General features: G+C 35.0%; 1 protein-coding gene across 1 annotated transcript; it reads right to left on the bottom strand.

Moving 5' to 3' along the window:
• Positions 1-11714: 11714 nt before the first annotated feature.
• On the bottom strand, positions 11715-13916 carry LOC136066420 (probable glycerol-3-phosphate acyltransferase 3). Its single transcript, XM_065770708.1, is given in 4 exon segments — positions 11715-12350; positions 12353-12551; positions 13210-13661; positions 13664-13916. Coding segments are annotated over 4 exon segments (1509 nt in total). The 3' UTR covers positions 11715-11745.
• Between the last annotated feature and the right edge of the window lie 204 nt (positions 13917-14120).

The following is a 14120-nucleotide window of genomic DNA, read 5'->3' on the forward strand; positions in this document are numbered from 1 at the left end:
TTTTTGCTGAACACCTCTCTCTCTCTCTCTCTCTCTGTCTCTCTTCTGCCTTCTCTCATAATTTCTCAAAAACAAAAACCCAGCGACCCACTTCTCGGCGACCCACCCAGCGACCGGCGATCCACCCAGCGACCAGCGACCCGCGAAGAAGTTCACGGCGACCCACCCAGCGACCAGCGACCCACGATTTCACGGCGACTCACCCAGCGACCAGCGACCCACGGAGAAGTTCACGGCCCACCCAGCGACCCACGAAGAAAACCCAGCGAACCGAAGTTCACGGCGACCCACGAGCTGAGCTTTGACGACCCACGAACCGAGCTCCGGCGACCCACGGTCAGACGAGCACCGATCGGACAGCTCCACTTCTCAAACAAAACCCAACTCTATACCCGATCTCCAACAAAACCCAATCTCCAACAAGCACCGATCTGATCTCCGAGCAAGCACCGGTCAAATCTCCGAGCACCGATCTCCAGCAAGCACCGATCTCCAGTGTGGGTTTGTCTGTGTTCTTTGTGTGTGGGTTTGTCTGTGTTCTTTGTGTGTGGCTGTGTTTGTGTTTGTGTGTATCTGATGAGGAGAAGAAGATGAGGAGGTGAGGTAGTTGTGCACGGAGAGAAGAGAGAGAAAAATTGGTGCGAATTTATATTAATAAAATAATAAATACATGTGCTACAGTAACCGTGTATATATACACGGTTACTGTAGCTCATGGATAAATATAGATGATTATACCAGACTTTGGAAGCACTGATGTGGAGCAATTTTGATATAAAATGTGTAAAAATGGTAGTTATTTGTATTATACATGAGTTTCCACATACTGATGAGAATGCTCTTAGAAGTTAGAAGTAGAAAATGTAGAATAAAATTCTTATTGCACTTTTAAATTGTCTTTCTTGCATTAATTTCTTACGGAATGATTGAGAATTTAATTCTTAGGTTGTTGGCCGTTGGCATATAATGATGCCATCAAGATTAATGGGATCGATGATTCATGACCAACTTTTTTTTTTTTTTTGGCTACATATATATAAAGTTATAAACTAAAGAATCTGCAGGCACAAGTTTGGTGTAAAGGCAATCACATAAATTAAATTCCAACAATACCTTTTTTTGCGCAAAAAGTAAGCGTTATATTATTAAAAAATTAAGGCAAATTCAATTGGAATACAACATTCAAATCACTAAATAAATCCTCTACTCAAACATCAGTATCTGCAACTAAAGTTACTCGTCTGGCAAGGCCATGGGCCAATCTATTCACATCCCGTCATACATGCTAAAATTGACAACGCCGCAATAGACTTCCCAACCTCTTAGTCTCATGTGTAACGTGGCCAAATAGAGTATAGCAGCGGTCCGAATCCTGCAAAGCCTGTATGACACGAAGACAGTCACCTTCAATTTGCACTTCGAAAAAACTCAATTCCCTTGCAAACACTACTGCCCTTCTTGCAGCCAACGCCTCTGCGATCTCCACCAACAAGACCAGCTCCACTTTCTGACTCAAGACAGCCATAAGGTTACCTTCACAATCCCTGCACACCACTCCTATCCCAACTCGGTTTGTACCTTCCAGAATTGCCGCATCAAAATTGACTTTGTAACACGCAGCTGAAGGAGGTGACCATCAAACCAGAGATTGACAAGCATGGATCGCTGTCTCCTTATAATGGACATCCCAGAACTCCTGAACCAATTCCTCAGGTCTATCAACAACCTCATGAAGCTGCCAGGTTCATTGACATTCTCTTATTCTATTTTGTCGTTCCCACAAGCACCAAGCAATCATGGCAAACAAAGCGCACCAAAATCCCGATCTAGCACTGAACAGAGTCTCCAAAATCTCCATAAAGGACCCACAATTCTTCTGAGTTAAGAAAAAGAAACCTGGATCGGACAGCCACACTGACCGTGCCTAATCGCAAAGCCATAAACAGTGCATGAGCGACTTTGATTGGTCACTGTAACCATCACAAGTATCGTCGATTGGAATATGCCGAAGTCTCAAATTTTGCTTTGTAGGAAGAGAATCTTTCGCTGCTCTCCACAATAAATGGCGCACCTTATTTGGAACTTTAAGCTTCCAATTCTTCTTCCAAATGCTATGCCTGGACATCGGAGAAGAAGAGCTCGGCAAAGCAGAAGTTTCAGCTTCCATAAGCATACGGTATGCATTCCACACACTATAACTCCTAGATGGAGATAACAGCCAAATCAATACATCCTCTGCCTCATCCTCACCCACACATATCCCCCCCCCCCCCCCCCCTTCTTGGCTTCTCAAGATAGAAAACAGCTAGCCAATTTACCTAATTCGTGTGGATCGATCCATCATCCATTTAAGCCAAACCATCATATATCATATATATTTCAATTTTTCCCTTTTTTTTTTAAGTCTTTGTTTGGGGTTGCAATACGTTATGTGGTTGAAAAAACATGGCTTTAATGCCTAACATTATTGATATATGATCCTCTCCTACGTCGACATACATGTTCTAGCCCTTAAAATTGGCCTCTTGTTATTTTCAACTGTACAGTTTTTAGACCCCTTAACACAACAGGATTAACCTAGTTAATTAACCAAGTTCTTACTTAGTCCAATTTCAAGATCTAGGTTATCACAATCAAACAATCATATAATGCATAGCAGCAGAAAAGTAAATAACACAAAGATATGATGATCTAAGAAACCAAACCGGTAAAAAACCTAGGGAGGATTAACCTAACTATCCTCAAGGTAAACTCGAATCCACTATAGAAAGAATTGAAATTTTATAATAAGACTTAGACCATTAACATCTTATTGCTACCCACCAGTAGAAACTTACTGACACGACCACGTGCAAGATCTGAGACCATAGAGTCCTTCTTTCTTGGATTCTCCAGCAAGTACAAGCACCTCCGCTTGTGTATCTTTAAGCTCTTATGACAGCAACTGAATGATTATCAAGAGGAGATTATCAAGTTTTGGAAGAAATCTCCTCTTGATAATCCTAAGCTTATGTGAAGGAAAGCTTCTCACAGATCTCACAAGAGATTCACACAAACAGCAATATGAGCAACCTCTAAACGTGGCTAGGGTTTGCCTTATATACCTAGGGCAAAAACATAAAACCTTAAACGTTTTAGGAGTTAGGGTTGAGTTGGAAATTCTGCAAAAAAAACGCATTTGCCCGATTTTCGATTGATCGAGCCTAAGCTTTAATCAATCGAGCCAGGCCGAGATGCACATTAAATTCTGCATCAGCTCAATTCCAACTTTACATAAACAACATAACTTTGAGCAAATCTAAACAAGACTAAACACACCCTTGTTTGATCATGGTTTGCCAACAATACACATTAGAGTCCTAAATACATTAAATCCTAAGTCTTTAGAACCTAACAAACTCTCCCTTTAGCAATCCGTGACAAACACAAACTTAAAACTCAAAGTTTACAAATTGAAGCCCTTTACATAACAAATCCAATCCTAACTACTATCCATCAGTTGTAAGTGTAGACAGCAGCTCAATTGAATCAACTTGTATTTCTTGAAATACTCAACAAATGCATAAACGCATGTGTGGAAAATACAAATAAACAAAATAAATTCTTGAGGTGAAACACAAAATAAAGACATATATCAATGAATAAATAAAATTTAAAAAAAAGTCAATAAGCAGTGAAACAAGAAACAAAATAAATGTATCTCCCCTATCAAGAATAGCCCAACAAAAATACATCTAGAGAGCAAAAGAATGTAAAACAAGATGCAACTCCTAGATACAATCTAATCACCACAGGCTCCAACAAACAAAAGTCCCCCTATCAACAAAAACTTTACAGGCTACACAAAATGCTACTCCCCCTTTTTGTGACGGAATGCCAAGGGCAATCATAACCCATCATCAAAAGGAGGTGGCGAAGGAGATCATCTGAAATGCGCCAACTCAGCACGCAAAGCACAAACCTCATCAAGCAATCCACCAAATCTAATGTACATCGAATGTCTGAATCATCCGAAATAGTCGGTGGAGGAACATCAGCAGCACAGCAGCACCAGACGTCTCAGCCTGTGCATCACCTGTAAAAGAAGAAAGATGGGGTACAACACTAGAAGACTGAACACGAGGAGGTCTCAGATGTGCAGCCCTCTGACGAAGGAAGTGACACCTATAGGACCAATAATATGTACGGGCTTAGACGCAGGAAAACCATCTAAATATAAAAACAACAAAATCCTATAAATGAAAATAGGATAGACAAGAGCGTGACCAACAGTGCTATTCCTATGAATCTCGTTCAAAGAACGAAGAAACAGATGAGGGAAAGAAATAGAAGCACCGAACACAAGGGCATATAAAAACACACATCGCTCAATAGGGATGGTGTGGAGATGAGAGATAGGCCACAAAGAATGACACGCTATCCTAAGAAAAGATAGGTAGTCTCAGTGAGCTCAACAGACGTGATCCGAGGATCAAAATCCCACTGGATAGAAGACCCAGTGATGCATGACATGACGTCATCTAAGGGTGGAGACTCCTCATAAGGATAGACAGACTGCCAAACAATCAGAACCCCAAGAGCCTCAACCACTACCCTAGGGGTAATGGTGAACTCAACACCTCGTATTCAACTCTGAACAAGAGTGTTGGAATCATAGATGTGGCAAGAGAGGTTCGAATAGGACTCTCTAATCAGGTCGGTCGGAGGTGGATGATCTATCTCCAACAAAGACAACTAGCCTTGACTCTCAAAGTTTTCCCTAATGGCAGGATCTAACTCATCTAGAAAAACAGAATGCTCAGCCCAAATTTTCCTCTTATTGTTCAACTTATCAAAGGCCTCTCTACTTTTGGCATCCTTAAACAGCTCACTCCTAGAGGGAGACTCAAAAGAAGTGGAAGGAGTCCTATGAGCTCTAGTCTTCCTAGGCATGGTGCTAAGGAAAGGACAAGGACACAAAGTAGAACCAAAAAGAACAAAAAAAAAAACCAATGGCAGACTGCAAGTTAGCACAAAACAAATATAGATCAAAAATCTATATGATGCATGAAAATTTTAAATGTCGTGATGCATGCTCTAATGTAGTGAAACTAAGTTCAATTTAAGTTCAAATTCACAAAATTGGCTTGAGTATAGAGTTTCTAACAAAAACCCCAAAAATTTGAAAACCACTTGTATGTTTTTAAAGAAATTTAACCAATTGATCATCACACAAGTTAGACAACAAATTAGAATAATCAATTACATCAATCCAACAAGCCAATTTCATCAATTTTAACCTAATTGAACAAAAACCCCAAATTGGGTATATTCAAACCCTAGAAAATCCAATTTCTCATAAAGCACAAAATTGAACAAAATAAACATCACAGATCATGTTTATAACATCCAATAACAAAAACCCATTGATCAATTATGAAAGAAAAGTTCAAAAACACCAAAACCCCCAAAATTTTCATAGGTCCGAAAATATCCCTTAAATGCATGAATTTATGCATTAAATCATGAACATAAATGAAAAAAAGGGTATAATGGACATACCGGTGTTGGAAGAGGAAAACTTTGCAAAAAAAAAAAAGGTCAAAAACGACAAAAATTTGATGATTGTGCTTTGCCGAGTCGGAGAGAGAGAGAGAGAGAGAGAGAAAGTTGAAAAACTCTTGAAAAAGTGAAGCTGAACAAGTCAAACCCAAATTTTTTAAAACCTTATTCACGATTTTCAATTGATCGAAAATCAGTTTCGATTAATCGAATTAGACAAAGACTCACTTTAATTTTCAATCGCAATTTCGATTGATCGAAGAACAGAGCCGATTGATCGAAATTGTAAAAAAAAAAAAATGAATTTTTGAAAATCAACAGAATTTGATGCAAACTCTCCTCAAAGCATTGGAAATTATGTATAAAATACATGAGTATGAGATGAAATGATTTTCACAAACCCAAGATATAAACCCAGTTTTCCAAAATTTAGATTTTCAAACAATCTCCCTTTAAATTCTCAAACACCAACTCTATTTTGCATAAAACTCAAAGTATTTTTAAACTTGGTTGGTCAAACCAAAAACACACACAATAACATGTACAAAGTTTAGCAAAGAGTAACTCGTGTAGTGTGTGCAACTAATAAAACTTTAGATATATATGAGGTGATATGTGAATAGAACTCAAACACAAAGTTTACAAAATTCATCACATAGAATTTAAAAGAGACTATCATCTAAAGAGTTACATCATATAACTCCCACATCTCTTAGATCATAAGTTTGCAATCATGTAAGTTTCTTGAATTTTGCCTCATATTGTACACACCAATTTTAATTGTTCAGAAACTTAATAAAATAGTCGGGATAATGTACACACCAATTTTATTCATTTTATTTAGCTTTAAGCCCAATAATGTACACACCAATTTTAAGCATTTAAACTAAGGCTACACCTTATGTTCTTTTTGTGCATGTGCTACACTTTCTCAAGCACAAAATCTCACAATATGCACTAAAGTGTTCATGATTGACTAGTGACCAGTGGTGAGATGGCTATTTATGCCTTTCTCAAAAAGTTTAAGTCCAACAGTCAAAAACATGTGACTTCAAGATCAAGACAAAGTGATCAAAAACCATAAACATCTTTCCCACACAATATGCACTACAAAGTTTCAACTAGTAAAGTGTAATAAATAAGCTCATCCAAACTAAACAAGGTACATAAGACATGTTATGTGTAAATAAATTGACCAATCTTGTTTTCAAAGACCAAGAGAATGAATACAAAACATAAATTGCTTTCCTTTTTCTCCTTTTATATATATATATATATATATATTTCTTGAAAAGAAGAAACCAAAAACAAACCTAGAATGAAATGCATGAATGTTATGCAATGCAAATCCTAGAGACAAAAAGAAACAAAAAAAAAAAAAAAAAAAAAAAAAAAAAAAAAACCAAAGAACAAAGGTCATAAAAGATAGAGCAAAGAAGCACAAAAACCATATCAGAAAGACTCAATTAGATTGAGCTTTTTGCATCCAATACCTTTTAGATGCACTACGAGCATTGGAGTTCATATTCACATTAAAGTGATTTCCAACTTCAGGTTTGGAATAAAGATTTAGAGCCTTTACCAATTCACTAATAAGTGCCATAGGATCTTGTACTTAAGGCACAGGCACTTTCAGGCTTATTTGCTTGCTTAACTGCTTGTAGCTTGTAACAATTTGGACGAATGTGTCCAAATTTTCCACAAAAAAAGACAAACTCAAACAGGCTTACCATGCATCTTGTCCTTAGAAAAGGTAGACTCCTTAAGTTTAAACTCTTTCAGATCAACCCTAATCTTCCTAGGAGGTGTGACCTCTACAGGTTTTAGCAGACTCACTCACAACCTCACTCACAGGGTGTTCAGAGGAAGAAGAAGGAACAAAGTTTGTGGAATTTGGTGTAGTCACAGAGATGCTTTCAACAAAATCTAATCCAGATTTGTTAGAAGGAGCCTTTTGAACACTTAGCATTTGATCGAGTTTAGAACTAGCAGATCTAGCAACGATAAATCATGTTCCAAAGATTTAACTTTATCAAGCAAGAGCATATTCTCAGTTTTCACATTGTTCAAAAGATTATTAGCATTAACCAATTTAACAAACAAATTTTTCTTTTCAAGCTCAAGAAATGCAATTTTCTTTAAGCCTAATTCAACATTCATGGCATCCTTTACAACAACTTTGCAAAGTTTATTGTAGGTTTCTTGAAGATCTGCATCCTCAGAGAGTTCCCCATCAGAAGGGTTCTCTTTAACAAACACACTTTCATTGACTACAGCAATAGCAGTAAAAGCAATGAAGGTTCCATTCTCGTCATATCCAGACTCATTATCAAAAACTTCATTATCACTAAAAGTTACAACCATAGCCTTCCCCTTACACCTCAAGTATGTGGGACATTCAGATTTCATGTGACCATATCCTTGACATCCAAAACACTGAGGGTCCAAAGAATTGTTTGAAGATTGACCAACTTTCTCTTTAGGTTTTTCATTGTTGTTAACCTTAATGGGATCATTCTTCCTAAAGTTTCTAGATTTAGCAGTGTTTGTACCTCTTGCCCTTCTGTTACTGTTCCTAAGAAAGTTTCTAAAGTTCTTAGCAAGGTAAGCAATCTCCGTAGCAGAGAGCTCATCATCAAATCCACCAATCTCAACATCGTCAACTGACTTAAGAGCCATTGACTTGGATTTGCTAGTTTTGGGTAGGTCCAACTCATAGGACTGAAGAGATCCTACAAGTTCATCAACAAGGATAAAGTCCACATCCTTGGTCTCAGTGATGACAATCACTTTGGGTCCAAAGTCCTCAGTCAAAAATCTAAGAATCTTCCTAACAATTTTAGGTTGATCATAGATTTCACCCAGATTATATGCAGAATTAACAATGTCATTTAGTTTAGCATAGAATTCATCAAAAGATTCATCATCAAACATCCTAATGCTTTCAAATTTAGATGATAACTGCTGCAATTTATTAATTTTAACTGTCTTAGTGACTTCATGCACAATTTGGAGGATTTTCCAAGCAGTGTAAGCAACCTCAACATTAGAGACTCTCTTAAATTCCTCTATAGAAACAGCGTTAAAGATAACATTCATAACTTTGCTATTGAACCCAGCTGCTTCTTTTTGAGAAGTTTGCCACTCACTCACAAGAGTAGTGGGCTTCTCCTATTCGTACTCAACTGAGTTCTAGACTCTCTCATCAATAGATTTCAAGAATGTTTTCATCCTTACTTTCTAGAAAGCACAATTATTTCCATCAAAGTGAGAAGGAATAAGTAGAGAGTGTCCGTGTTCCATGACAGCAGGGGTTAAGGATCAGCTCAGAGATCAAAAGATCTACAAACAGAGAGCTACTTGCTCTAATACCACTTGTACAATTTTTAGATTCCTTAACACAATAGGATTAACCTAGTTAATTAACCAAGTTCTTACTTAGTTCAATTTCAAGATCTAGGTTATCACAATTAAATAATCATATCATGCATAGTAGCGGAAAAGTGAATAACACAAAGATATGATGACCCAGAAAAACCAAACCGATAAAAAACCTGGGTTATATAGGTTACCTAATGGAGATGTATATAATCTTATAGGTTATATAGTAAATAATATTCGATTGGTACAAAATTTGATATGTGTATTAAAAACGTAAAGAATATGTAATTCAACTATTAGATTTTCGAAATATATTATAATGTTAATGATATTGAATAAAGTTGTAGTTTAAGACTATAACTAATTTTGTAACTAAATTTTATCTTATACTAAAATAAAGAATTTAAACAAATATAAATAAAAACAATTATATTTAACAAATTTATTTAACCGTAGCCAAAATTTCATCAATGCTTGTCTTTCCAATTACGTATCTCTCTCCAATATAAAGGCAAAAGGGTAAGTCATTAATAAATAAGTCAAGTATTCTTAGTTCTTACCTCTACCGAAATCCATAAAAATAAAAAGCTGTTTAGATGGAAAAATTTGAGGCTACTTAGTAACATTGTTTAAGTATTGTAAAAATATATATGAGTGAAAAAATATTATAAAAATATATATTATTTTATTGAAATAACAAAAATTATTATTTAAAAAAACATAACCAGACAAGTACTTCAACCCTGTTTCTCGGTTGCATGTTCAAAGTAATTATGGCTTATTAATTCCAATTGTACGCGTTCACAATAAAGCAAAAGGCCACGATATGTGAACCATGAGGGGACCAATCTACTGAAAATTTCAAAGTTTCAGAACTTAAATAGACGGTCCTACTCCGATCTAAAAGAATTTGCTGGCCTTTATTTGGTGTAGCTTATCTTATACGTTTCAGAACCTTTTTAGTTTTTACCTCCGCCGAAATCCATATTTAGAAACATTTTATTAGGAGACGAAAAAACAATTATTTTTTTTTTGATATTTTTTATGAAAATAATGTTAAATAGACGGTCCTACTCCGATCTAAAAGAATTTGCTGGCCTTTATTTGGTGTAGCTTATCTTATAAGTTTCAGAACTTTTTACCTCCGCCGAAATCCATATTTAGAAACATTTTATTAGGAGACGAAAAAATAATTATTTTTTTTTTGATATTTTTTATGAAAATAATGTTAAAATGTTTATATTTTAGTTTATTAACAATTTTTTTAAAGACACCTATTAAAATGGCCCAAAATTATTAAATTTATATCTAATCAACTATTTCAAACCATGAGAAATTATAGAGTCTTCTAGTGAACAAATGATGTGGTCCACCATTCTATTAAAAAACTTTCACTTGTTTAAAATTACTGAGTCAGTAATTAATTTTTGTTTGAAAATTTTTTTTAAACTAACAATTTTAAATAGGTATAAGTTTTTTAATGGAATGATGAACCACATCATTTTTCCACCATGTGGATTTTATAATTTCTCCCAAACCACTTTTTTTTTTTTTTTCCTAAACTTTTTCTTGGCATTGCTGCATCAAGATGGCCAACTGGAGATCTAGGTATAGTCACTAATAACAAAAACATTTTTCTCTTGAAATAATATCATCCTCATCATCTTCTGATAACAAAAAAAAAAAAAAAATTATCATCCTCATCTTTTCTCATAATTAATTATAAAAAATAGTAAAAGTATATTAGATAAAGTAAAACATATCCACAAAATAAGAAGTAGTTGCTTGTAGTTTAAGAGAAAATAGGTATTTTTTAAAAGTTTTTTTTTTTTTTTGAGAAAGTATTTTTTAAGAGATTGATATATAGGATTTGAATCTATATTATTCACTATATAATTAGTATAATTTTTTATCATTTTCTTTTTAGAAACAAATTAAACTAACTACTAAACACACACATACTCTCTTAATTATACTCTTTAATTCTTTATCATTAGGTGATGATATAAATTGGAAAAAAAAAAAAAAAAAACCATATTCACCCTATGCTTAGAATTTAGAGAAATTTGATGGCCAAAAATTTTACTAGTTGAATTAATTAGAATTTACAACATCAATATTGTTGAACACTAAAAAAAAAAACTCCTAATTTGATGAAAGAAAATCAACCTAAACTAACATAAGACATATATAAGACCTATTAATACAGCTAATGATATTTATGTCCACCGACAAAAACAATTAATGGAAGAAGTCGCATCAATTAAGCCAGTAAATCAACATCAACATTAATAACACTAATGAACCAGTAGGTATAATAGTTGTGGCTTCGTTAATGTTGCTGCATAATGTTACAAACCAACAAATTACACAAACAAAAAGTAACAATAAAGAAGACTGTAAAAACTTCTGCCTTGACTTGTTGCTTGATAATCCACCATTTTGTAATTAAAGAGGGGAGCCGGGAGGCATATGTGCCTGCCTGTTGAGTACACAATCAACCTTAAATCCCAAAACTTACGCTTATTTTGAAATGAACCTTTTTAGGTGAGAAAATATTTCAAATGCAGAATAAAAATCGTCAATCTCACTCTTAGGGTTTCATTTTATATTTCATTAATTACAATATACATTGTGCCATTTTATTTTATATATATATATATATATTAAAGAAAAAAAATGAAAACAATATAAAGCATAAAATTGAACACTGATAGGAAGACAGTGGGATTTTAATAATTTTATCCAGGCCCATCCAAATTAATGGATGCATATTTATGAAGTTGGTGATCAACTAGTTTTCCTGGCAATTGATCGTTTAGTTCAAACTTTCCCTTCGTTACCTACCAAAATCAAGTACTTGTCTCTCCTTGTAAGGTTGGTGCACTCAAACCCTAGAGCCTTCCCAATCTCACTTTGCACGTGGTTAGCCACATCAAACTTTGATACCCCACCATTACTACTAGTACTACAAGACTTGGATAACCCAGACACCTTCTCAAGAAATTGAACGGTGTACATTGGTGTAGGGTTCATGAGGCAGAAGAGTGGGTCCAAACACTTAAGTCCACTTGCAGTTGTGCCATAGAACATGGTGACATGGGAGTCAATTGCAACTGGGACTATAACATCACCCAGTTCAGCAAACAATGGACTAAATCTTAATAGATAGGGTTCTCTACATGTGGTCCCTTCTGGACAAACAACTACATCCCCTTGATTCAACAAACTCTCAACCATTCTACCATCTTGATCGCGATTCCTCGATAATCGAACGGTTTTGATGGGTGATAACGTCTCTGAAATTCTGCTTACACTATATGTGACCCCAGTAACACTTGTGTTTAGAATCACATTCAAGTAAACTGGGTCCAAAAGTGTTTTGTGATTGCAAACATAAAGAAGGCCTTTGGATTTTTTACCTTTCTAGTGGGCAGTGATTTACTAACAAGAATTCTGAAAATGGCTAAGACAAACCCAAATGGTGCCCACATGAATATTGCTACAGCATCCAGCGGGGTTGGTCTCAGAGCCAACCTACCATCGTGGAAGATTAGTGGCTTGGGGTATTTCTGTTTTGGTAGCCTTTGCCAGCTCCTCTTATCAGCTTTGCCAACCAAATAAATTTCCTGATCATTGCAACAATTTTAAGTAGCTAAATCAGTATATATGGAGGGAAGGCAAATTCTTAAAATATTATAAATTTATCATATAAAGTTTATAAACAAGCATGACAATATGATTGGTAGATTTCCATAATATAGTAAATAAATGCATTTTTTTTTATTGGTGACAATGACACATCTCATTGTAAATATATATTATGTAAAATATTATAACATCTCTCACATAATAAGATTTACAATTTAACACGGTATATAATGAATGGGACGATGAATTTCTATAATAAATCAATGTATAATTTTCTTCTTTTTTTTTAATTTTATATTAGTGACACATCAATTTATAAAAGTTATATAGTATAATTTTTAGTATCCCTAGCTAAATAACTCTGATATTTAATGGATTGATAATGAAAGATTTTAGTCCTGATTAATTTTTGTCTTTAAATTTTAAAGTCTGAAGTGATGGTTTTTACTCCTTTACATAACATGACCAAACTAAACTAACATATCATCACTTTGTAAGATGTGTTAGTGATTAAAAACTATCAGTTAAGTTTGATTTATTGTAATAATAATATGATCTTTTAAAATTCAAGTACTAAAATTGTTCACGCATTTTTAGTGACCAAAAATGCATTTTGACTCAAAAAAAGAAAAATACCTTGCATCGGGAGAACAATTGGTGATCATCAAGTGATACGTTGAAGCCACTTATGCCTATCATGTTACTGTCCACTCTATTCTTTACAAGAATTTCCTCCAACCAAATTATATCTTTCTTCTTCTCTTCGATTAGTCCCACAAAATACCCATGAAATACCTTTAGCTCTCCCCCAACAACAACATCAATCTCCAAATATTCTCTTAAGAAGTCCTCAACCATTACTTGAGGCAACTTACTCACAGATACTTTTTTCCCACCTCTTTTCAACACCTCAAAGATCTCCAAGCCCACATCTTCTAGGTAAAACTTTGGCAAAACCGCTCTTCCAACTTTAAATCCTTCTTTCTTGATCCCAAAGAAGCAAACCATGACCATAATTTTTAAGCCCATCTCTTCACTTACCAAACAAATCAAAGGGTATAAAAGAAAGAGAACAATAGCCCTTAAGGAGCCCCAGCTTCAAATGCCACAAGCATGAAGTATGGGAACAAGGATGGGGATTTTAGCAAAACTTCTTCCACATTGAAGATCAAAGTTTTGCTTGAGAGGTCTGATCTAAGAGCAAGAGCAGGATACTTTTGATATTTTAAAAGCTGTGTTGTTGCATGGTTGTTGCTAAGATTTGTATGGAAACCTCTAACTTTTCCAAAGAGAATGCGTTTGAAAAATAAGAAAAGGGTTTTGAAGAAAAAGGCCTTAGACATAGTGGTGAGTCTGATGACAGTACTAGTAGGTGTAACGTGGACATGGAGTTGCAATAAGAACCAAAGTATGAATTTATAGAAGTGCAAATGTAATAAAACCCCTAGTCTACAATATTATTACAACAATGGCACATTGTGTCCGCTATGATCCAGCTCTATAGAACAATCTGTGGATTCGCTCTAGATTCCATGTGTGGCTTGCTT

This window comes from Quercus suber, unplaced genomic scaffold, assembly GCF_002906115.3.
Source record: "Quercus suber isolate HL8 unplaced genomic scaffold, Cork oak 2.0 scaffold_34, whole genome shotgun sequence".
Classification (NCBI taxonomy): Eukaryota; Viridiplantae; Streptophyta; class Magnoliopsida; order Fagales; family Fagaceae; genus Quercus; species Quercus suber.